The following is a 26,789-nucleotide window of genomic DNA, read 5'->3' on the forward strand; positions in this document are numbered from 1 at the left end:
TAACAATGTGGAGCTGACCATGGAAAAAGAGTGGTACTAGTTAAGAACATAGATAAATTATTTTTCACTCTCCTTGAATTTTTATAATTACAAAGCAATGAGGCAAAACCTAGTGGAATAAAAATAAAGATGTCCCTGTGATTGTGTTTCTGTTGTAGAACTCTCTGGTCTGCAACTAGATTTCAACCCTGGCTGTACATGAAAATGGCTGCGTTTATGAAATAAAATGACCATACCCAGCCCTGAACCAAACAAGTCAGAATCTCTAGGGCTAGGTTAAGGACACAAGAAAAGTGTCTTAAGTGCTCCTCAAATGAACTTAGACTACAGTTCATGTGAGAACCCATTCTAAACCCTTTGAGGGGTGGGTGATGTGATGACGCTTGTATATTTCAGACAGTCAGATCTAACTATGCATTCACACTATGTATACCTCACACCCTCACATGTTGCCAGAAAAAGAAAAAAGCAAAGAGGAAGTTCTTTCCTTCAGGTGTAGTTATTTTTGTTTCTTTTCCTTTGAAAACTTTTGTTATGATTTGTGCAGATAATGACACTCAATATCTAATTCTATAAAAGAATTTTATTTATAAATCTCTACCAACAGCTGTTTCTTTTCTGTGTTGCCTGTGCCTGAATTATCTTTCTTCTCTTTTCCTAATAAGAAATAAAATATAAATAAATAAATAGGAAATAATATAGGGGTAATTTTTAAGACAAAAGTGGAAGAGACAATAGAGAGAAGGATTTTTTATTTATAAAAAAAGAAAAGGAAGATTAATAAGAAAAATGTATATATAATATTATTTGAAGGGAGTAAAGCAAGTTACCGAAAATTACCAGTATAAACACACTCTTCATAAAAGTCAGCTCACTTCAGATATAAGGATACCAAAAATACTAATATTTCACATAGAAGCATGATGTATAAAACAACTTATTTCATGTCATTAACTGTTCTCAGAATCTCTGCCTGAGAACCTGATGAGTGGAACTAAAACATGAAGAACTGATGATTCCATTACATGGAAAAGGTCTTCCTTTCTTTTCATGGAGTATAGTCTATTGTGAAGAGAATGTTAACTTGACAGGAAGTCATCATTGCTCATGACCTAAGGATTGTATGTATGTCCTGGAACTGAATCTATCAAAACCCATTTGGACATTTTTCTAAACCTAGCAATAAAAGGTGAGTGTGTGTGTGTGTGTGTTTGTGTGTATGTGTGTGTGTGTTAAAAGTAATGTGCAAATAGAGGAAATTACAGACCAGTATAGGAGAAAACTGTGAAAAATGTAACGAGTATAATATAAAAAATACCAAATAGAAGGGAAATATTAATATTACAAAAGATACATAGAGTTTTAATGTTCACAGACCCTATGGTATAAGACAAATGTTTTATACAATGTGTTTATACATACAGAGCCTGAAGAATGCCCTCTATGCAGAAGACATTAACTTTTATACTGATACATGTGTGTACCTAACTGTTATAATCAGATGAACAGTGATATTGTGGACATAACCATTGCTTGAAAAAAACAAAAACTCAGTTTAACACCACAGGTCTCAATGAAATGATGCACGCAATCTAGTGGGCAACTAGAACCAAGCCAACAGGACCAATCACTTCCAAACACATCTCACAAAGCCATTTGTGTAGCAGATTTGGTTGGTCACTTACTGGAATTGGTGCTGTCATCCTTAGTTCCATCGAGAGCTCCATCGGGGTGCATCTGCAAGTAGTAACCTTGCCTGCAATATAACCTGGTCACTATGCCCTTGAGCTGGGGATCTGAAAGGCAAACACAGGGGTAATCAGATTCACAGGGCTGCAAGGGAGAGTTGGATTGTTCTCCTTCTTTTAAAAAAAATTTCATGTTTCTTCTTCAGAAGATGACATTTTATAAAGGGTGCACATTTCCCCAGACTTGTCTGGGTCATGATAGCCAGATTACACAAACCACCACAATTAAAGCAAGCACAATAATAAGCTTCAGAAAATAGGGCATTTCATAAAACTAGCATGTGTATTTTCATTATTCATTAGATGGTTAAACTAATTAAATCATTAGTTTAATTACAACTTTAACCTCTAATTATTATAAACTAATTCTGTCATTCGGGGTGGCAATTCAAGAGTTTTGCAGTGGAGTGACTCAGAAACTTCGTTCAAGGTTTCAAATGAAGTTTTCATTTTACTTAAACTGACAACCTATAAGTGAGAGAAAACTGTATTTTAAAAAATTATGTTAAAATGTGATGTATATCTTTAATAAAATCCCCAGTTTGGACAATACCCCCTACCCTCAGCTTTCATGGAAGGATTTGTGGTGTTTATAAATGATATACAAAAGAGTCAGACATTTCACTTCTGAACTCAAAGTGAGACCTAGAATCAAAGGACACAGGAGATTGATTGGGCTTGGCTCAGCACTGCAGTGGATGCCTTGCATGTACAGGACCCAGCATTGCTGAAGCAAAACAAAATAAAACAAAACAAGAAAAGACAAGACAATACAGCAAAATATGACAATACATTAATCTACATAGGAATCAACTCTAGGACAATGTCCTGGTTAAGTTGTAAATGAAACAAGCAAGCTCTTTATTTATATAACTGAATAGAACAGCTGAGTTTTGTGTGTGTGTGTGTGTGTGTGTGTGTGTAAGTATGTATGTATGTATGTATGTATGTATGTATGTATGTATCATTCGATTCTTGGACATCATACATAGAAGTAAAGGGAGGTGGGCATTCACTATAACTAAAGGGGAAGCTATGTATTGGGGTCTTCTCACTTAAAGACTTTAAGAAAAGATAGCTGCCTGGTAATTCAGTGTTTCTCTAGAAGCTAAGAAAATAAATGTATTTAAGAAAATAAATATTTGCATGTGGCTTTGCAAAGGTCATGCTCATTTTGGAAGCATAGCTGATATGGGACATCATAACTCTCATGGCAACAGCCTTTTCTCCACAGCAGCTGAATGGAACATGGAAATTTGTTTGTACTGTCCAAATTGCAGGATGCAATGAGCAATCCGACACATAGTCTTTAACACAGACTAGCCAACAGGCAAACAGAAACAACGAACAGGCCAAACAGGCAGATTTGCCCACAACAGAACAGCTCTGGGATTTTGAACAGCTTTTCAGAAATGAAAAAAATAATCAATCCAAGTCATTGTTCTTATTCATACGGCTGCACCAAGAACATTTACTTTATAGATGAGATGATGAATTGGACACAAATAACATTCTGGAAAGTAAGCTAACATTGAGGTATGATAACGTCACTGTAACAAGCATGTTAGAAGACAGGTGTGTTTAAAATACTGATTAAAAAGGTGTGTAAAAAGGGGATATCTAAGTAATTATTAAGATTGTGTATATACCTGTTTGGTTTTGGACCCTGAGACAAGGTGCATGTTTTACACATCAAAGCAGACCTGGCCTCCACCTTCTACCAGCATCTCTCAGTCCCTACCTGGCTTCAACCCTGAACTTTCCAGTCCAGGAGCTGGACTGCCCTTTCCCCAGTAATCTAGTCATTTTTATTCCCCTTCTCTATTTCTCTCTCCTTTTCTTCTCTGCACATGAGCATTATCTCTTTCTTTTCTCTTCCTTCTTTCTCTTTCTCCCTCTCATGGCAACTCCTTAGGGCCAGTGAGCTCACCTAAGAGCAGCTTCCAATCAACTTGCATTTAGTATAAACTAATCTGGCTTGAGTTGGTTTATTTCACCAGTGGAGAAATAATTTATCAATACTTTCTTCTATAACAAATAATCTCAAAATTCATAATCCCATAATTCTGCTTTGTCTTTTTCATTCTTTTGTTCTGTCAGAACACTGAACCCATGGGATAATACGGCCTCCATTTAAAGTACTTGTTCCCCTGCAGTTAATCCTTTCTGGAAATTCCCCTCACAGATATAACCAGAGACATGCCCAACCAGTCTCCTAGATAAGTCAATCCAGTCAGGTTGAAATTAATGGTTAAGGTTAATATTAACCATTGCTTGACTCTTAATTGCCACTTTGTTGCTGTTGTTTGCTTGGTTGGTTTTGTTTTTATTAATGAAAATAAATGTTTCTCCATACAATATATTCTGATCATGTTTCCACTTCCTCAACTCTTTCCAAAATTTCATACTTCTGAGATAAGTTTAAAAGAATATAGCCCCCCATCCATCTCTTCAACATGCCCTGCCCACTGCAGTCCTGTACCTGGTATTGGTTGCATTTCTTACGCTCTTATCTGTACATTGGTAGCAAGAAAAATAATGAACAGTGATATTGCAGATATGGCATATGCCTTTAATCCCAGCACTCAGGAGGCAGAAACAGACAGTTCTCAGTGAGTTCAAATTTAGCCTGGTCTACATAGTGAATTCCAGGATAACTACATCTATATATAAGTATATATATATAGATGTATATATACTTATATAAGTATATATATATAGTGAGACCCTGTCTCAAAAATAAACAAAAATATAGCTAAAAGGATGGAAAAATTTATTAGTGCCTGTGAACATAAACAGAGAATTTTACAGTCCAGTTCTGTAAAATCCTTGTGTTCTGTCGGCATTTATTTTAAATAGTACCACATTCTAGCCGCTAGTTTTTCCAGAGTTTAGTTAAATAGATCAGTCAGGGCAGGAAGATCCTATAACCTAGCACACAGCTTCCCTTTACTCACACGGTGAGCCCTTATGAACCATACCTCATCCTTATTATGAGAATAACAATAAAACACAAAATTTTATTTTCTAGTGTTCATTTAATAATAAAAGCAATCTAATTTGAATGTACCTGTTTACACAGAACTTGGTATTTTTATTTTTAAAAACTAATAATTACATTTGTCCTTGGTTGTCAGGCATTGTTCTATAAAAACCTGATTCATTCATTAAATCTTCGCTATGGGTCTACTTCAGAGGAAACTGAATCAAAGATGAGGAAATTGGGAAAGAGAACAATAAAGTAATTTTACAAAAGGTACAGACTTTACAAGACTGGAGGTTGAGTATATATGAACACTCAGCCTGCCTTCTTAACAGTCAGGCTATGTGGTCTCTACAAAAAGAAGAAACTAAATTGCTTTATAGACTTCAAATAAAATGTAAATCAAACTGTTTAATAAAAAGGAAGTAAACAGAAGTTCTACCATTTCTATAATCATAAAAAGAAAAAATATAACTTTTCCTTTAAGACCAAAATATACCTGTGTCTCAACCCTACATACTCACAAGCAAATGGGAAAGGCAAAGCCGGAACGGAATTGTTAGAGTATCAAAGTCACTGAAAGTTTACATCCATACCACTCTGTAGCTGGACAAGTTCTTAAGTTTCCAGTTTCTGCCTAATCCCTGTGAATCCCTCACCAGATTTGTAAAGGCAGCACTACATTTCTAAATCTCCACCCATACCATTTTTTCCTATAATTTTCTCATCTTCAACTAGAGCTAAAAGGAGTTTCTACCCATGACTTGACTGTTATCTGAACACCATCACACCCATAACACCAAGTTGTTTTCATAGTCCACCTATTGAGATATTTGCCTCCAAAGAATTCTTCTTCACTGCCTAACGCTCTTCTCCCTTTATCATCTCACCAATGTGGGATTCTCACGCACTCTCACTAAATACAATGTCAACTAAACCATCTCTCGAGTTCTTCATCATTATTTTTTAAACATAGCAATTACTCACTTTTGAGCTTTAAGATGCATTAAAATATCCAGAAACATTTCAAGCCACATCTATGTACCCAACAGTACTTAAAACACACAGTAATAATTTGTCATAATTTATGATTAAAAACCATACACAAGTTCACATAAAGTGACATAAAGGTAAAGTGTGTGACATTGTTCATGATCTTTGCAGTGACGGTTTGTTAATTAAATACTGAAAAGGGGCTAGTAAAACATACAGCAACTTCATACATGGCTGACAAGAGTAAAGCTTGAACAGTGTGAAAAACCACAGTGACAATGACTACCAAATCTTTACATGTTACTCCATCGATTTAGCTATGCTTTCCAGACTTCTAACTTTAAGATAAACTCTGGCACAGAGCTTTGTACAAAACAAAGATTCTTAAAGAGGAATGTGGAAAAATAAAACTTACCACCTATTAGAAAAAAATTATAGAAAAAATACATTAAAATTCAAATATACTGAATTTTGAAAGTATTTATCAATATTTTAAATTTTTGCTAAATTCTATACAATGAAGGTATGCCAATTTTATAATGGAAATCTAGAGATTGTAATAAAGTCTGTTAATGGCTGATGAGTAATGAGTAAGAATATTTCATACATATTCACAATTAAAATTACAATCATATATACCAAAAATATAAATACTTTTTCTGTGTGCTAATTGGTCCAAATATTCAAAGTTAGCATTTGTCAGTTGATTTTGTGAAGCTCCTGATGCAGAGAGCTTCCTTATGACCCTTTGTTCCTTTTATTACTTGTAAAATTATTTATTGCTGATAAGGCCACTTAAAGTTTAATATCCATCTTTTAAACAATCATAAAAAGAAAAATATAGCTCTTCCTCTAAGGCCAAAATATACCTGGATGATCGTAGCAAAGCAAGAGAAGATGAAGAAGAGAACCATGTCAGTCATATGCCATGAAGAAAATAGAGCCGAGTTCCTAGACTTACCAGAAGAATGAGTGGAGAGCAACCACTACGACTCTGCCACAAATCTCAGTCTAGCATCTGCTCGGCCACACCCTACATGAATCTTCATGTCCGAATGAGAGGCGTGATTATCACTGGCATGTCAAGAAAACCTTACAGTCTCGAGCAGGATAGGACCCATTAAGCAGCCACAATAAAAACACAACTCTATAAAGTAAGGGTGTGCAAAGCAGGCTGCCTATAAGTGTCCAATGCACAGTGGTAATCCATTTGCATTTTATTATTTTCAAAAATGAGAATTAAATGTATACAAATTTATATTTTAATACACGGATGTGATATTGGTATTTCCATGCAGCTAAATGTTACATCAGGTCCTTGAGAAGCCTGAGGCAGGTGGACAGATCCTGTGATTCTGACGGGCTATCCCAAGGACACTGACTCTGAATTGGTTCTTCCCAATGAATATTTAACTATGTTTGAAATTCATGTTTTATAAGTAAAGCAGAGTAATATATTATATCATGTTTTTAACTAATATTAGGATAATTTAAAGGGAAAATACACTGATACAATGTGGATTGAAAATAAAACATACAATTAACATTGCCAAATGCCAAACATTTAGCTAAGATGATATGTCTTATACAGAGATTACATGTGTAAAATAGACACATAAAAATAAGCTGTCGGGAGGGAGAGCTAAACCTTCAGAGAGGCAGACAAGCCTGGGAAACCAGAAGAGACTGATCTCTGCACACACATCTCAGACGCCAGAGGAAAAAGCCAAAGACCATCTGGAACCCTGGTGCACTGAAGCTCCCGGAAGGGGCGGCACAGGTCTTCCTGGTTGCTGCCGCTGCAGAGAGCCCGTGGGCAGCACCCCACGAGCGAACTTGAGCCTCGGGACCACAGGTAAGACCAACTTTTCTGCTGCAAGAAAGCTGCCTGGTGAACTCAAGACACAGGCCCACAGGAACAGCTGAAGACCTGTAGAGAGGAAAAACTACACGCCCGAAAGCAGAACACTCTGTCCCCATAACTGACTGAAAGAGAGGAAAACAGGTCTACAGCACTCCTGACACACAGGCTTATAGGACAGTCTAGCCACTGTCAGAAATAGCAGAACAAAGTAACACTAGAGATAATCTGATGGCGAGAGGCAAGCGCAGGAACCCAAGCAACAGAAACCAAGACTACATGGCACCATCGGAGCCCAATTCTCCCATCAAAACAAACATGGAATATCCAAACACACCAGAAAAGCAAGATCTAGTTTCAAAATCATATTTGATCATGATGCTGGAGGACTTCAAGAAAGACATGAAGAACTCCCTTAGAGAACAAGTAGAAGCCTACAGAGAGGAATCGCAAAAATGCCTGAAAGAATTCCAGGAAAACATAAATAAACAAGTAGAAGCCCAAAGAGAGGAGACACAAAAATCCCTGAAAGAATTCCAGGAAAACATAAATAAACAAGTAGAAGCCCATAGAGAGGAGACACAAAAATCCCTGAAAGAATTCCAGGAAAACACAATCAAACAGTTGAAGGAATTAAAAATGGAAATAGAAGCAATCAAGAAAGAACACATGGAAACAACCCTGGATATAGAAAACCAAAAGAAGAGACAAGGAGCTGTAGATACAAGCTTCACCAACAGAATACAAGAGATGGAAGAGAGAATCTCAGGAGCAGAAGATTCCATAGAAATCATTGACTCAACTGTCAAAGATAATGTAAAGCGGAAAAAGCTACTGGTCCAAAAATACAGGAAATCCAGGACTCAATGAGAAGATCAAACCTAAGGATAATAGGTATAGAAGAGAGTGAAGACTCCCAGCTCAAAGGACCAGTAAATATCTTCAACAAAATCATAGAAGAAAACTTCCCTAACCTAAAAAAAGAGATACCCATAGACATACAAGAAGCCTACAGAACTCCAAATAGATTGGACCAGAAAAGAAACACCTCCCGTCACATAATTGTCAAAACACCAAACGCACAAAATAAAGAAAGAATATTAAAAGCAGTAAGGGAAAAAGGTCAAGTAACATATAAAGGGAGACCTATCAGAATCACACCAGACTTTTCGCCAGAAACTATGAAGGCCAGAAGATCCTGGACTGATGTCATACAGACCCTAAGAGAACACAAATGCCAGCCCAGGTTACTGTATCCAGCAAAACTCTCAATTAACATTGATGGAGAAACCAAGATATTCCATGACAAAACCAAATTTACACAATATCTTTCTACAAATCCAGCACTACAAAGGATAATAAATGGTAAAGCCCAACATAAGGAGGCAAGCTATACCCTAGAAGAAGCAAGAAACTAATCGTCTTGGCAACAAAACAAAGAGAATGAAAGCACACAAACATAACCTCACATCCAAATATGAATATAACGGGAAGCAATAATCACTATTCCTTAATATCTCTCAATATCAATGGCCTCAACTCCCCAATAAAAAGACATAGATTAACAAACTGGATACGCAACGAGGACCCTGCATTCTGCTGCCTACAGGAAACACACCTCAGAGACAAAGACAGACACTACCTCAGAGTGAACGGCTGGAAAACAACTTTCCAAGCAAATGGTCAGAAGAAGCAAGCTGGAGTAGCCATTCTAATATCAAATAAAATCAATTTCCAACTAAAAGTCATCAAAAAAGATGAGGAAGGACACTTCATATTCATCAAAGGAAAAATCCACCAAGATGAACTCTCAATCCTAAATATCTATGCCCCAAATACAAGGGCACCTACATACGTAAAAGAAACCTTACTAAAGCTCAAAACACACATTGCACCTCACACAATAATAGTGGGAGATTTCAACACCCCACTCTCATCAATGGACAGATCATGGAAACAGAAATTAAACAGTGATGTCGACAGACTAAGAGAAGTCATGAGCCAAATGGACTTAACGGATATTTATAGAACATTCTATCCTAAAGCAAAAGGATATACGTTCTTCTCAGCTCCTCATGGTACTTTCTCCAAAACTGACCATATAATTGGTCAAAAAACGGGCCTCAACAGGTACAGAAAGATAGAAATAATCCCATGCGTGCTATCGGACCACCACGGCCTAAAACTGGTCTTCAATAACAATAAGGGAAGAATGCCCACATATACGTGGAAATTGAACAATGCTCTACTCAATGATAACCTGGTCAAGGAAGAAATAAAGAAAGAAATTAAAAACTTTTTAGAATTTAATGAAAATGAAGATACAACATACCCAAACTTATGGGACACAATGAAAGCTGTGCTAAGAGGAAAACTCATAGCGCTGAGTGCCTGCAGAAAGAAACAGGAAAGAGCATATGTCAGCAGCTTGACAGCACACCTAAAAGCTCTAGAACAAAAAGAAGCAAATACACCCAGGAGGAGTAGAAGGCAGGAAATAATCAAACTCAGAGCTGAAATCAACCAAGTAGAAACAAAAAGGACCATAGAAAGAATCAACAGAACCAAAAGTTGGTTCTTTGAGAAAATCAACAAGATAGATAAACCCTTAGCCAGACTAACGAGAGGACACAGAGAGTGTGTCCAAATTAACAAAATCAGAAATGAAAAGGGAGACATAACTACAGATTCAGAGGAAATTAAAAAAATCATCAGATCTTACTATAAAAACCTATATTCAACAAAACTTGAAAATCTTCAGGAAATGGACAATTTCCTAGACAGATACCAGGTATCGAAGTTAAATCAGGAACAGATAAACCAGTTAAACAACCCCATAACTCCTAAGGAAATAGAAGCAGTCATTAAAGGTCTCCCAACCAAAAAGAGCCCAGGTCCAGACGGGTTTAGTGCAGAATTCTATCAAACCTTCATAGAAGACCTAATACCAATATTATCCAAACTATTCCACAAAATTGAAACAGATGGAGCACTACCGAATTCCTTCTACGAAACCACAATTACTCATACCTAAACCACACAAAGACACAACAAAGAAAGAGAACTTCAGACCAATTTCCCTTATGAATATCGACGCAAAAATACTCAATAAAATTCTGGCAAACCGAATTCAAGAGCACATCAAAACAATCATCCACCATGATCAAGTAGGCTTCATCCCAGGCATGCAGGGATGGTTTAATATACGGAAAACCATCAACGTGAGCCATTATATAAACAAACTGAAAGAACAGAACCACATGATCATTTCATTAGATGCTGAGAAAGCATTTGTCAAAATTCAACACCCCTTCATGATAAAAGTCCTGGAAAGAATAGGAATTCAAGGCCCATACCTAAACATAGTAAAAGCCATATACAGCAAACCAGTTGCTAACATTAAACTAAATGGAGAGAAACTTGAAGCAATCCCACTAAAATCAGGGACTAGACAAGGCTGACCACTCTCTCCCTACTTATTCAATATAGTTCTTGAAGTTCTAGCCAGAGCAATCAGACAACAAAAGGAGATCAAGGGGATACAGATCGGAAAAGAAGAGGTCAAAATATCACTATTTGCAGACGACATGATAGTATATTTAAGTGATCCCAAAAGTTCCACCAGAGAACTACTAAAGCTGATAAACAACTTCAGCAAAGTGGCTGGGTATAAAATTAACCCAAATAAATCAGTTGCCTTCCTCTATACAAAAGAGTAACAAGCCGAGAAAGAAATTAGGGAAACGACACCCTTCATAATAGACCCAAATAATATAAAGTACCTCGGTGTGACTTTAACCAAGCAAGTAAAAGATCTGTACAATAAGAACTTCAAGACACTGAGGAAAGAAATTGAAGAAGACCTCAGAAGATGGAAAGATCTCCCATGCTCATGGATTGGCAGGATTAATATAGTAAAAATGGCCATTTTACCAAAAGCGATCTACAGATTCAATGCAATCCCCATCAAAATACCAATCCAATTCTTCAAAGTGTTAGACAGAACAATTTGCAAATTCATCTGGAATAACAAAAAACCCAGGATAGCTAAAGCTATCCTCAACAATAAAAGGACTTCAGGGGGAATCACTATCCCTGAACTCAAGCAGTATTACAGAGCAATAGTGATAAAAACTGCATGGTATTGGTACAGAGACAGACAGATAGACCAATGGAATAGAATTGAAGACCCAGAAATGAACCCACACACCTATGGTCACTTGATTTTTGACAAAGGAGCCAAAACCATCCAATGGAAAAAGGATAGCATTTTCAGCAAATGGTGCTGGTTCAACTGGAGGGCAACATGTAGAAAAATGCAGATCGATCCATCCTTATCACCCTGTACAAAGCTTAAGTCCAAGTGGATCAAGGACCTCCACATCAAACCAGACACACTCAAACTAAGAGAAGAAAAACTAGGGAAGCATCTGGAACACATGGGCACTGGAAAAAATTTCCTGAACAAAACACCAATGGATTATGCTCTAAGATCAAGAATCGACAAATGGGATCTCATAAAACTGCAAAGCTTCTGTAAGGCAAAGAACACTGTGGTTAGGACAAAACGGCAACCAACAGATTGGGAAAAGATCTTTACCAATCCTACAACAGATAGAGGCCTTATATCCAAAATATACAAAGAACTCAAGAAGTTAGACCGCAGGGAGACCAATAACCCTATTAAAAATTGGGTTCAGAGCTAAACAAAGAATTCACAGCTGAGGAATCCCGAATGGCTGAGAAACACCTAAAGAAAGTTCAACATCTTTAGTCATAAGGGAAATGCAAATCAAAACAACCCTGAGATTTCACCTCACAGCAGTGAGAATGCCTAAGGTCAAAAACTCAGGTGACAGCAGATGCTGGCGAGGATGTGGAGAAAGAGGAACACTGCTCCATTGTTGGTGGGGTTGCAGACTGGTAAGACCATTCTGGAAATCAGTCTGGAGGTTCCTCAGAAAATTGGACATTGAATTGCCTGAGGATCCTGCTATACCTCTCTTGGGCATATACCCAAAAGATGCCTCAACATATAAAAGAGACACTATGTTCATCGCAGCCTTATTTATAATAGCCAGAAAATGGAAAGAACCCAGATGCCCTTCAACAGAGGAATGGATACAGAAAATGTGGTACATCTACACAATGGAATATTACTCAGCTATCAAAAACAACGAGTTTATGAAATTCGTAGGCAAATGGTTGGAACTGGAAAATATCATCCTGAGTGAGCTAACCCAATCACAGAAAGACATACATGGTATGCACTCATTGATAGGTGGCTATTAGCCCAAATGCTTGAATTACCCTAGATCCCTAGAACAAACGAAACTCAAGACGGATGATCAAAATGTGAATGCTTCACTCCTTCTTTAAATGAGGAAAAAGAATACCCTTGGCAGGGAAGGGAGAGGCAAAGATTAAAACAGAGACTGAAGGAACACCCATTCAGAGCCTGCCTCACATGTGGCCCATACATATACAGCCACCCAATTGGACAAGATGGATGAAGCAAAGAAGTGCAGACCGACAGGAGCCGGATGTAGATCGCTCCTGAGAGACACAGCCAGAATACAGCAAATACAGAGGCGAATACCAGCAGCAAACCACTGAGCTGAGAATAGGTCCCCCGTTGAAGGAATCAGAGAAAGAACTGGAAGAGCTTGAAGGGGCTCGAGACCCCAAAAGTACAACAATGTCAAGCAACCAGAGCTTCCAGGGACTAAGCCACTACCTAAAGACTATACATGGACTGACCCTGGACTCTGACCTCATAGGTAGCAATGAATATCCTAGTAAGAGCACCAGTGGAAGGGGAAGCCCTGGGTCCTGCTAAGACTGAACCCCCAGTGAACTAGACTATGGGGGGAGGGCGGCAATGGGGGGAGGGTTGAGAGGGGAACACCCATAAGGAAGGGGAGGGGGGAGGGGGATGTTTGCCCGGAAACCGGGAAAGGGAATAACACTTGAAATTTATATAAGAAATACTCAACTTAAAAAAAAAAATAAGCTGTCTACTCAAATCTAGCAGGCATTTAGCCAAAGTTTCAGTTATTCTTACCCTAAATAAATGTTGTGTCCTGATCTACAAAACAATGGAAACATTACTAATGAGAAACAAAAGGGTTCGTTTTGTGAATAGGTGCTCACATTTTTATTAAAATGATGAAGTTGTGTGACATTTTCCTAGTATTTTAAGTATAAACTCTTTAAGAACAAAGACTTTTGTTTTCAATAGCCATGTACCCCAAATTTTACAATTTAGAACCACAATTAATAACCAAAAACCAAATACAAGTAAGTTTTGAAGTCTAACATTTATTTTAACTATTCACGTAAAAAATTTCTATTCACAAGATTGGTAGTTAGTTCTTTGTCCTCTAAAAACTCTACATCCTCAGAATATCTAGTTTGTTTAAGGAAATATAAATAACTCAGTCTCTTCTTTTTGTCTCAGTTCTTTTTTCTTCTTTTCATTAATGTTCTATACATTTCCATTCCCTAAAACTGTTTTTGAAGATACCCTTTGCACAAAATTATGAACATTAAAACAGACACAATGTAAACTAATGTATCTACATCATGAAAAATCTTTTTGTACTGAATTTTTTCTCAATGTAAAGAATTGAAAAACATGCAAATGAATCTAAATGCCTGAACATAGAGTGGGGAAGTGCCCAATGCTTTTAATTAGAACAATTACTCTCTCAGAAGTGGCTTCATTTAAATCAATCACTATCATAAGCTCTTTTCTTACAATATGTATATTGACCAAAAAGTTGCCAGAACAAACCATTTGATGACATGCATGCTTTTAATTACTGTTCATAGTAGAAAATGTTCACTACATTGTACATTTTGTATAGTAAATACACTGATGTGTCAATTCACATGTCCTGGACTGATGTGTTATATATCTGGTTCTCGTTAATTGCCAGTAGAATTTCTTAAACATAACTCTTCCTTTAGCTATAAAAACATACACACATTTTTCTCCAGGATACAAACAGTTTCTAGAATATGTTTATGGGGGAAATGTGGCAAATCTAATTAGATTTTGGCACTCCTAGTAGCAGAAAAAAGAATTGAGTCTCTTCCCAAAACCTATAAATTATCAGATATCATGTCCTGAATACTTCTAGAAGGGTGATGAAGAAGGTATGTTAAAGATGTTAGAGGCACTAAGGACAACGATAGCTGTCAGTAAGTCACACGAAATTTCATATATCCTTCCACTTATTTCTTGGAATGATAGTCATTCTTTTCCACTTATAAACACAATGCTGCTGAGAGAATCCATTCCTTCTTCCAGCCATTCTAGCATGGTGCAGTTTACCTGGGAAATGCCCCCCATAAGCTCTTGTGCCTGAACTCTTGCTGCTCCTACCTTGTACTGCTGTTTGAGGTTATTGAACTTAGGAGGGGGAGCTCTTATGTTGACGAAAGTAAGTCATTGTGGGCAGGCTTTGAGGTGTGATAGACAGTCCAACTTCCTGCTTACTCTCTGAGAAGGACCCTGATACCTCAGACCCTTGAAATTGGCAAAGCCCTCCTCTAATCCACGTGCAAGTGTGACAGATACAGAAGCATTGACAACAGCTTTCTCCTTCTGGTAGCTTACAGACAGAGATTGCACTTATGGAGACCTACTGCCAAGACTAATCCTGCTTCCTGTGCTACAGGACTGAGGTTCTGAATTCTACAGCCCACCAGAGTCCCGCTTTACTGTACATTTCTTTGTGTGTTTGTTCTCCTTTCCCCAGTCGGGTCTACAAAAACAAGCCAGGCAGGGCATATTGGTTTTATTCTCAAAGGGCTTTGGGGAGGGGGCAGGGCAGGGACTCAGATTGGTTTTCATGTGTGTTACTTTGACAGAGTGAGTTCTTTTAGCTCTTTAACCTTCTCTAAAACTGCTATCTCCAGGTTTATTCTCCCTCAATGTGAATAATATAAACCAGAATTTCCCTTTCCTAAACTGGGTGGCAAAACCCAGAACCCTTTTTTCTACAAAGCAATCAACAGACCTTCAGATGATCGGATTCCTGTTTCCTCTAAACCTATCATTTCAGAGAAGTTTTAGATCACACACAGAAGGAATGAAAGCTACACTGAGAGGCCAAGATGACAAATCTTCACTGGACACCTCAGTTTATTGTCAGAAGAGTGTAACTTATTGTCCAGTCACATTCCTTTATCAATGTGAAAATAGGTTTTAATAGGTCTTCAGGTCTTCATGTCTGAAGATCCCGTGACAATAAGATATTAATTAAAAGTTTGTTTATGCTTTTCTCTTGTTAACATGATGTGTGTATAGAGATGTCAGCCTTGACCTCTAAGATGATTAAGAAAAGCTATTATTGTACCCTTTCATCTCTGTGCTGTGCATTGAATGTAAAAGACTCACTAGCACTATAAAAACCTATAAATCCTTTGATATCTGCATATTTCCGCATGGCTACCTAATAGTATGATTTTCACAGAATAGACGATCAGGGAATGCTTATTGAATCAAATATGCTTTCTGTTCATTTTAAAATATTTATACAAGCTCTAACTAGCTCTCTGGATAAAATATATTATTTTTAAGATCATTCTTGGGTATCTGAATAGAAAAGCCTATTTGATATAAAGATAAATGTGAAAATAAAAATGAAAACAGTTTTGCAAAACAAATGAAAACAGTTTTCCAAAACAATTGTGTTAAAAAGATAATATCTTTTTTTAAATTATAAGATGGTAAGAACTAGACACGAGAACCTTGGGCAAAGGGATATGCTTGAGGAAATCATTAGAGGGAAGGCAGACAGTTAGAATGCTGCTTTCAGTGTGTAAAAGATTTTTGTGTACAAGCATGAAGATGTGAGTTCAAATCCCCAGCAACAGGGGTTGGGGATTTAGCTCAGTGGTAGAGCGCTTGCCTAGGAAGCGCAAGGCCCTGGGTTCGGTCCCCAGCTCCGGAAAAAAAAAAAAAAACAAATCCCCAGCAACCACATAAAAGCTAGGTATAGTCAGGCAAACCCTCTTGAGGATGGGCACGGAATGAAGTTTGATAGCCACCAGTCTAGCCAAAAATATTGAGCTCTAGGCTCAGTGAGAGACACTGTTGGATAGGAAGAGGGTGAGAAGTGATAGAGCAAGACAGTTGCTGTTAATCTCTTATCTCAAGGGCACTCACACCTACATACACACCTGCATGTATGCCCACATAAGCAAGCTCTCACACCTGCATATATACATATATACCCATGACATTCAGGAATCCTGCTTAGCACATGATCCATATTTCTAAGACACAACCTAGATTATAACATTTCAAGGATCAAAAGCCTAATTCTCAAAAGCTGTCCAAATATCCAGTGTCTGGATGTGCCAAAGTAAAGAAGTCTTTGGAACTCTCCTAGGAAACACCCTTTTTCCAACATTAATTTCTACCAATATTCTATAACTGCAATATCCTAACATTTTAGAGACATATTAAAACTCTCAAAGCCCTTAGCATCCTCTTGATTTAGACAATATAATAGCCTCAATATGAGATTTTCTAAAACTTACTTCATCATCTTTGTAAAGATGAGATAAAATTGCATTAAAGTATTTTGTACTTTGTCCCAGTGATTTATTTCTTTTATAGTTTTGAATGTAAAGACATTAATTATAAATATTGATTATTTAAGTGAAAATATTCAGCACTCTTTGGCTCAGTTAAGTAAATGATAACTTATTCTTCAGTGACAACACTGAGAAATCAGGTACACCTATGTAGATGAGTATATTTCCAAGGACACTCTCCAAATGCTGCATTATGCCAGGATTTATTCCCAGTTTTTGAGTGATTCTATTCAGGCCTGACCTACACATTGGAGTGCACATGCAGAGCACAACAGTGTCCCACTTTGCCTTCCTCAGTGGGCTGATGCATCACACATATGTGCCTCAGCAATTGCAGCAGACACACAATTATTCACTCTCAGAGTCCGTGTTAGTGTGTCAACAACACCACATACTAAAACACTCAAGATTGCTGCAGGAGACCGACAGGAGCCGGATGTAGATCGCTCCTGAGAGACACAGCCAGAATACAGCAAATACAGAGGCGAATGCCAGCAGCAAACCACTGAACTGAGAATAGGTCCCCTATTGAAGGAATCAGAGAAAGAACTGGAAGAGCTTGAAGGGGCTCGAGACCCCAAAAGTACAACAATGCCAAGCAACCAGAGCTTCCAGGGACTAAGCCACTACCTAAAGACTATACATGGACTGACCCTGGACTCTGACCCCATAGGTAGCAATGAATATCCTAGTAAGAGCACCAGTGGAAGGGGAAGCCCTGGGTCCTGCTAAGACTGAACCCCCAGTGAACTAGTCTATGGGGGGAGGGCGGCAATGGTGGGAGGGTTGGGAGGGGAACACCCATAAGGAAGGGGAGGGGGGAGGGGGATGTTTGCCCGGAAACCGGGAAAGGGAATAACACTCGAAATGTATATAAGAAATACTCAAGTTAATAAAAAAAAAAAAAGATTGCTGCAGGAAACATTTATATTGACTCATACTAGCATAAATATTAGCGAGAACTATGCTGCAGTTAGTTAAGGGTAAGCCATCTCAGATGGATAAGCAAACAACTATGTGTGTTACTTAAATTTTTATGAAGAGTGTAGATTATAAGATATTTTAGTTGCTATTTAGCTGCTATTATAAAATTCTACATATACTGCTTAAAATAAATTTGGTGGCCAAATTAAAAAAAATTCTAGATATACATTTATTATGTGTGCCTGTACTGCCCTTTTTAGGTAAGAACTTAGATGGAGTATTCCACAGTGCCTCACAACCTTTGGTAGTAACCATCTTTTTAAATAATTATAGGAAAGACACCAGGGAGTGTAGATTTTGTGGTGATATATCAAATCATTGATGTGTATATAATATGAAAGTATAAGAGAAACTGTGTAGAGAAACAAGGAAACTAATGGAAGTGTTAACAGATGAGAAATGAGAGGGTAAAGGGGTTGGTACAAGATTAGTATAAGGTTATACTTAAAGTACATGATGCATATGTATGAAAGAGTGCCATGAAATTCAATACCATGCATAATGAATGTATGACCATAGGGGGAAGGAAGACAAAGGGGAGAAAGGAATGGGATGGGGAGGGAGGGAGTAGGAATGGGAAGAGGAGAAAAGAGGAGGAAGAGGAAGGAGGATAAAGGAGAGGAAGGGAAGAGAGAGGAAAGGGTAAGAACAGCAGTGTTCTTCCATACATAACATATAAACTCAAAAGGCTGAATGATAAAACCCATTGACCACTAGAAATAAAAGGTAGTCAACAATGGAGAAGCTGTGCAGAGAAGTCTTCTCTCCAAAGTGCAAGATTTTATGAATCCTGCAGGACATGCTGGATAGAAGCACACCCAGAAAGGGTTTGACATTCCTAGAGTGAGCAGATCAAAATGAGCATCTGTGGAGATGGGGGGGGGTGCTAACAAAGTAATAAAGAAGGAAAAATGTCTAAGACACAATATCCTCTCAAACACACAGCCGAGGATTAATAAGTCATAGCATTGAAAGAACCTGAGGCTGAGAAGAAGCATCGAATGTATGAGGGGTATTGGAGTCCCAGATGCACAGAACTGAGAATCACAGTCACACTGGAAATTTTCATAACTTACAGGGCTCTGAACAAAGAATAAATATGTCTTCCCTCAGTGTTAGGAAAAAAGCAACTTCAACCTTGAATCTGCCTCACATTATAAATCTTGAAAGCAAGATCTAAAATGAATGTATAGCTGGGAATTGCAGGGTAGCTTAGTCACTAAAATACTCACAAAGAAAACACTAAGTCCTTATTTGAATTCTGTTTATATTTGGTAGAAATAAAAATAACCCCAAAGGGGTTTCTAGGGATAAAGTCTACAACATGTCAGGAGTGATGGCTCAGTGGTTAAGAGCATGATTGCTTACAACCATGTGCACATTCAGTTTCTGGACAATCTAAGTCCTCTTCTGGTCTCCACATGTACTAGGTATGCATGTGGTATACAAACATACATGTAAGCAAAACATATACACACATAAATAAAGTATTTTTAAGTATCTACAACATAGAATAAACATATATGTATTGTATGAGATAAAAACTAGTTGTCAATTAAAGAATGAAAAATAATGAACTCTGGGCTGATGAGATGGCTCATCAGATAGGAGCATGGGCTCCTCTTCCAGAGGTCTTGAGTTCAATTCTCAACAAAGACATGGTGGCTTACCACCATCTATAAGTAGATCCGATGACCTCTCCTGGTCTGCGGATGTATATGAAATGTAGCACTAATACATTAAATAAATCAAATTTACAAAAAAATTATATACAAAATTAATGAACTCTAGAACAAAGAAGTGGTAATAGTTTTAAATGAAACACAAAGGAAAAATAATTTTTAGAAAAAAATTACCAAAGATTCAGGGAGTTTTGTTAGCAACTTTAAGAAAGTTGGTGTGTTTAATTAGAGTCTCAGTATGACTACATGGAAGGAAAGAAAAAGGAAGGAAGGAAGGAAGGAAGGAAGGAAGGAAGGAAGGGAGAGAGGGAGGGAGGGAGGAAGCAAGGAAGATCAAAAGAGAGGAAGGGAGGGAGAATAATAGCTTGGAAATGTCCAAATTTATGAAAAGTAGCAGCAGAAATATTTGAACAACTGTATAAATCCAAAAATAAGACAACTGAAGAAAACTGAGCCACAGCAGAAAATATAGTAGTTGAAGCCACAGATGAAGAGACCGTCTGCATTGTTTTCTGTTTTTACTTTTCCCTGGGGTTTATAGAGGGGACCTTGTTAAAAAGAAACAAAGATGGGAAGGGCAGGAGATTCTTGTTTATGGCAATTCAAACAAGATACAATGGAGCAACCTTTACTGTATTGAAAGAAAAAACAATGTTATAAGATTCTAAGCCCAGTAAAAATGTCACTTAAAATTCAAAGGTAAGGTGGACATTTTCACACAGCAGAATTTGTCTTCAGTAGACCTTCCACTCAAGAAATGTTACAGGAGCTCCCTTAGGACAAAGAATAGGACAACCAGATAACAACATGGATCCAAAAGAGACCAACAGATGACAAATGTGCAGGTCAATATATAGATGTTTTACTGTTACTCGCATCTCTTTAAAAACTGACAATTTAAGACAGAATAATAATTATGTGGAACCACATATAGCAGATTTAACAGCCAATCAAAATTGACAGTTCAATGGGACTTAAGACCACATGGGGACACTTTCTCTGGGTATGCCTGTCAATGCATTTATAGACAGTTTTAATGGACAATGGAGGATCCAGCCTAAGTCAATCTACATGTTGGGGTCTGAGACTGTGCAAAAAGATGAAAATTAGTCAAGCAGCAGCATTCATTTCTGTCTGCTTCCTGAATGAAGATTCAGTGTAACCAGCAGAAGTCATTGTCCTGCTGTCTTCTCAACCATGATGAACTGTACCCCCACACTGTGATCCCTGATGTACTATACCCTCATAGAATGAGTCATGATGAACCATGTACCCTCAGACTGTGAACCATGATAAATCATACCCTCATAAACTGTTAGCCATGATGAACTGTGTACCCTCAGACTGTAAGCCATGATGAACTGTACCCTCACACTGAGCCATGATGAACTTATACACTCCCACACTGAACCATGGTGAACTGCAACGTCACAAACTGTGAGCCAGCAGATATCTTGTCTTCAGCTGCTTGTGTCAGAAACTGACACAAATATTCAAAGCAAAATTTATAATAATAGTATAAGTATCAGGAGAAAAGAAAGGAAAAATGGCAATTTTACTGAAGTATATACTCTATATGCTGTCAAAAAAGGCCCACATCACATTAATGTTCTCATGACACAATCTTTTAAAATTTTAAATGTTTACCTATCCATATACCACAGATTCATCACAGTATCATTTAAGAAAAAGAGAATTTTTGTGTTTTTACTTTCCTTCTAAGTTTTATAGTACATATGCCTTCTTATCTCGTGGTGTATGTATGACATCTGAAACACAGTCCATTTATATAAATAATGATTTTTTATACATCATAAAATTTCTGAACTCCTCAAAAGGAACAAAATTTGTGAATGCAAACTGCCAACCACAGGCTGAGTAAAATATTACCACACTTTTTATCTTGTTCAAGCTTAAATGAAGAAACAAAGTATATGAAAACAAATAGATGGGCAAACGTAATGCAGTATTTTTACCAGACAATGTGCAGCAACAAAAAGGGAACAAATAAGGACTTGACATCTACCATGAAAATAAAAAGTAAAACCATGAGTGCTTCACAGAAAGGATGAGCTAGAACATTTTGTATAAAAATTTAAAAAACAAAAAAAGTGATGATCATATAGATGACTGACAAGATTATAGATAAATTGGAGCTTCATAGATAATGGGAAGAGTAGATTTCCTAATCACTTTGGAAATTTTTTTGTTTTTTTTAATTGGCTATTTCATTTATTTACATTCCAAATTTTATCCCCAACCCAGTTTCCCATCCACAAACTCCATCTCCTTCCCCTCCCCTGTCTGTATGAGGGTGCTCCCCTACCTGCCCACTTAGTCCTGCCTCAGCACACTAGCATTCCCCTGTCCTGGGTCATCAAGCCTCCACAGGACCAAGAGGCTCCCTTCCCAATTATGCCCCATAAGTCAATCCTCTGCTACATATCCAGCTGGAGCCAAGGATTCCTTTTATGTACTCTTTGGTCAGTGGTTTAGTCTCTGGGAACTTTGGGGTAAGGGGAGTCTGGTTGGTTGATATTGTTGTTCTTCCTATGGGGTTGCAAACCCTTCAGCTCCTTCAGTCTTTCCTCTAACTTCTTCACTAGGGTCTCCATGATCAGTTTAATGTTTGGCTGTGTATATCTGTTTCTGTATTGGTCAGGCTCTGGCAGAGCCTCTTAAGGGACAGCTATATCAGCTTCCTGTCAGTAAGCCCTTCTTGGCATCAACATTGGTGTCTGCAGATTGTCCTAGGTGGTGCAGTCTCTGTATGACCTTTCCTTCAGTCTCCACTCCACTATTTGTCCCTGTATTTCCTTTGGACAGGAGTTCAGGCTTAATATTTTTGAGGTGAGTAGACCCATCCCTCAACCGGAGGCCATGCCTATCCATTGGGTATGGTCCTTAAAGGTGTTATCTCCCCTTCATTGGGTACTTCAGCTAATGTCCTCTCTGTTAGGTCCTGGCAACCTCTTGGGTCCCTGGCATCTGGAACTTTATACTGGCTATCCCCAGCTCTTAGAGGAAAACTCAGCTCTGAGTGCTTCCATAAAGAAATTGGAGAGAACATATACTAGAAGCTTAACCACACACCTGAAAGCTCCAGAACAGAAAGAAGCAAATACACCCAAGAGGAGTAGATGGCAGGAAATAATCAAACTCAAGACTGAAATCAACCAAGTAGAAAGAAAAAGAACTATACTATACAAAGAATCAACAAAGCCAGGAGCTGGTTCTTTGAGAAAATCAACAAGATAGATAAACCCTTAGCCAGACTAACCACACGGCATAGTGACAGTATCCCAATTAACAAAATCAGGAATGAAAATGGAGACATAACAATAGAAACTGAAGAAATTCAAAAAATTATCAGATCCTACTACAAAAGCCTATACTCAACAAAACTGGAAAATCTAGGTGAAATGGTTAATTTTCTAGACCGATACCAGATACCAACATTAAATCAGGATCAGATAAACCACCTAAATAGTCCCATAACCCCTAAGGAAGTAGAAGTAGTCATTAAAAGTCTCCCAACCAAACAAATCCCCAGGACCAGATGGTTTTAGTACAGAATTCTATCAGACCTTCAAAGAAGACTTAATACCAATACTTCTCAAACTAATTTATAAAATAAAAACAAAAAGAATAGTACCCAATACATTTTATGAAGCCACAGTTACAGTGATACCTAAACCACACAAAGACCCAACAAGAAAAAAATTTTTGGGATGTTTAACATAACATATTATGTGATCATATACTATTTCTAGGTATTTAGCCCACATAAATAAATGCATAGGACGATACGTGAATGCTCATAGCAGCTTTATGCATAATCTATCTTTTTATGTTATGTTTATCTATCATCTATATGCACCATTAATCTCTCAAATGTTTTGAAATTATACATTTTACAGGATTGGAAACAATATACAATAATAACAATAATCTGTATTAATAAATTCATAATAATATAGTACATGTCTTACATGCCTAAGGCCCTAGGTATGACTCACAGCACCATAACTAAAATAAATAATGAAATAGTAAATAAAATGAGACATTTTTATTTATTTATTTATCTTTTTTTTTCCCCCGGAGCTGAGGACCAAACCCAGGGCCTTGCGCTGCTAGGCAAGCGCTCTACCACTGAGCTAAATCCCCAACCCCTGACATCTTTATTTTTTTAAAAATGACAAAACAGATTTCAAAGTAAAGTCCTGCTGCAATATACCAATAGAAATTAATTCTGGTTGATACTCGATCCATAAAAAATAGAAAAAAGGTGCAGAGCAATCTTTAGATATTTGTTCACTGCTGGTAACTTTAAACCCCAAAATCAGAAACTGAAGGAATTATAAGGATGAATATAAAATTTGGAGAATATACTAAGATATTTCTACTTTGTTCTCTATAACAAGAATATAAATAGAAAATCACTGAGGATAAATGAACAAGTCTGAGGCTTAAAGTATTAAATTTAATACAGAATGGCACCACTGACTTTTTTCAGAAACAAAAAGTGAGATTCCCTAAATTTAAAGAATTTGTAAAAAAAAGACATTTGATTCATTCATGGTATTTAATAGCTAGTCAGACCCATAGTAGGTCATCTTAAGAAATTCTCCAGGAAGATTTGCATGACCAAAGTGTTTAACACTAAAGCTTGAAAGCATCCACTGGAATTAAAATGTGCTATCATTTACTAAAATTCGGTACCAAAAGCCTTTTGGTAAAAAGTGATTTGGAACCAAGCTGTAAAGTTAACCAGAAAAGCCGGATGTAGATCTCTCCCGAGAGACATAGCCAGAATACAGCGAATACATAGGCGAATGCCAGCAGCAAACCACTGAACTAGACCCCCGTTGAAGGAATCTTAGAAAGGACTGAAAGAGCTTGAAGGGGCTTGAGACCCCATATGAACAACAATGCCAACCAACCAGAGCTTCCAGGGACTAAGCCACTACCCAAAGACTATACATGGACTGACCCTGGGCTCCAACCTCATAGGTAGCAATGAATAGCCTAGTAAGAGCACCAGTGGAAGGGGAAGCCCTTGGTCCTGCTAAGACTGAACCCCCAGTGAACTAGTCTATGGGGGGAGGGCGGCAATGGGGGGAGGGTTGGGAGGGGAACACCCATAAGGGAGGGGAGGGGGAGGGGGATGTTGGCCTGGAAACCGGGAAAGGGAATAACACTTGAAATGTAAATAAGAAATACCCAATTTAATAAAGATGAAAAAAAAGAAAAGCAGGAACAGTTGATGAATAGACTCATAGGTTTTCTTAAGAATAAATATGGGGCAATGAACTGGGACCAGGAAAACAGAGACATGAAAAGGATGTTGTCAAGTTTTGGGTACATGTTTTGCTTTAGGAATAAGAGGCTTGCTCCAGAATATATTTTGTCTAGATAATTATGCACAATAGTGGACAAGTTAAAACCTATAACTCCCTGTGACCAGAATGATCTGCACATTCCTAAGCACTGGGATCACATGTTTGAGTAACCTATCTCAGAGGAAGCCTCATGTTACCAGTTCATATCTGTAAATACTCAGAAGTCTCTACAGAGTTGGTGGAGTTGACTGTGCTGGCAATTGAAAGTGGTATTGATTAAAATTTCAAGGACATATAAACCAGGTATAGACATCTGAGTTCTGCTCCCCACCAAATTTCTTTCCTTAAGCTCCAAGCAGAAATTTGTGGGACAGAAACACACTGGTTAACTGGTGCCACTCCTTGCAGATTTATATATACATCTCAGAAATACAAAGCCTCTGTGTATCTTACTATTATAAAATAACCTTTCCACTATATTTATTTATTGAGACTTAAAATGAATTACAGGTCTTAACAATTTCCTCAGTCCTTCCTTTACAGAATATCAGCCACTAAAATTGCAAATACAGAGGCGAATGCCAGCAGCAAACCACTGAACTGAGAACGGGACCCCCATTGAAGGAATCAGAGAAAGAACTTGAAGAGCTTGAAGGAGCTTGAGACCCCTTATGAACAACAATGCCAAGCAACCAGAGCGTCCAGGGACTAAGCCACTACCTAAAGACTATACATGAACTGACCCTGGACTCTGACCTCATAGGTAGCAATGAATATTCTAGTAAGATCACCAGTGGAAGGGGAAGCCCTTGGTCCTGCTAAGACTGAACCCCCAGTGAACGTGATTGTTGCGGGGAGGGTGGCAATGGGGGAAGGATGGGGAGGCGAACACCCACAAAGAAGGGGAGGGAGAAGGAATAGGGGGATGTTTACCCGGAAACCGGGAAAGGTAATAACACTCGAAATGTAAAGAAGAAATACTCAAGTTAATAAAAAAAAATGTACTGTACAGTTTACAGGGGATAGGGCAGCTCACAGTGAAAAATAAGAGAAGTTCACTTCAGGTTTTAGTTATGGATATTTTCAGAAATTGTGGCATTTAACTTGATTGTTGAGTGAGAATGTGCTGTGCATCTACTTTTTCCAGGATGTTTACTAGATGCCAAAAGTAACTCATAGCCAGAGGATATTACTGACAATTGCTCCCAGCTTCAACCAACCATATGATGTCTTAAGACAATGAGGCAGCATAAACTGATAGGGACCTTCCAAAACTAATCAGTCAAAAGAACAATGTCTTTTATTTTCTGAGAACATAATTTGAGCCAGAAACTATTCTAGTTGTTTTATTGTCTATTAACTCACATAATACTCCCATCAGATTTTTTGTGGAAGGCAGTATGGTTTTCCTTACTATGAAGATGAGGAAACTGAGGCACAGCACCACTTACCTAAGAGCGACACAATAAGGGAATTGTGGTGTTTGTATTATAACGTGTAATTCAATTTTCTCTCAGCATACTCAGGATGTTAATAAACTAATGAAGGTACACAGTGATAAACACCAACAGACTGGAGAGAAAT

The 26,789-nt window shown here is 37.8% G+C and overlaps 1 protein-coding gene across 2 annotated transcripts in view; it reads right to left on the reverse strand.

The window, feature by feature from the left end:
- Positions 1-26,789, reverse strand: part of Fgf14 (fibroblast growth factor 14) — a 630,557-nt gene that overhangs the window by 159,221 nt on the left and 444,547 nt on the right. For both annotated transcript variants that reach the window (NM_001411965.1, NM_022223.3), the window contains 1 exon segment: positions 1,686-1,796. In NM_001411965.1, coding sequence (NP_001398894.1) covers positions 1,686-1,796 — 111 coding nt within the window.

The sequence above is a fragment of the Rattus norvegicus genome, chromosome 15 (genome assembly GCF_021556685.1).
Source record: "Rattus norvegicus strain SHRSP/BbbUtx chromosome 15, alternate assembly SHRSP_T2T, whole genome shotgun sequence".
In the NCBI taxonomy this organism is placed as follows: domain Eukaryota; kingdom Metazoa; phylum Chordata; class Mammalia; order Rodentia; family Muridae; genus Rattus; species Rattus norvegicus.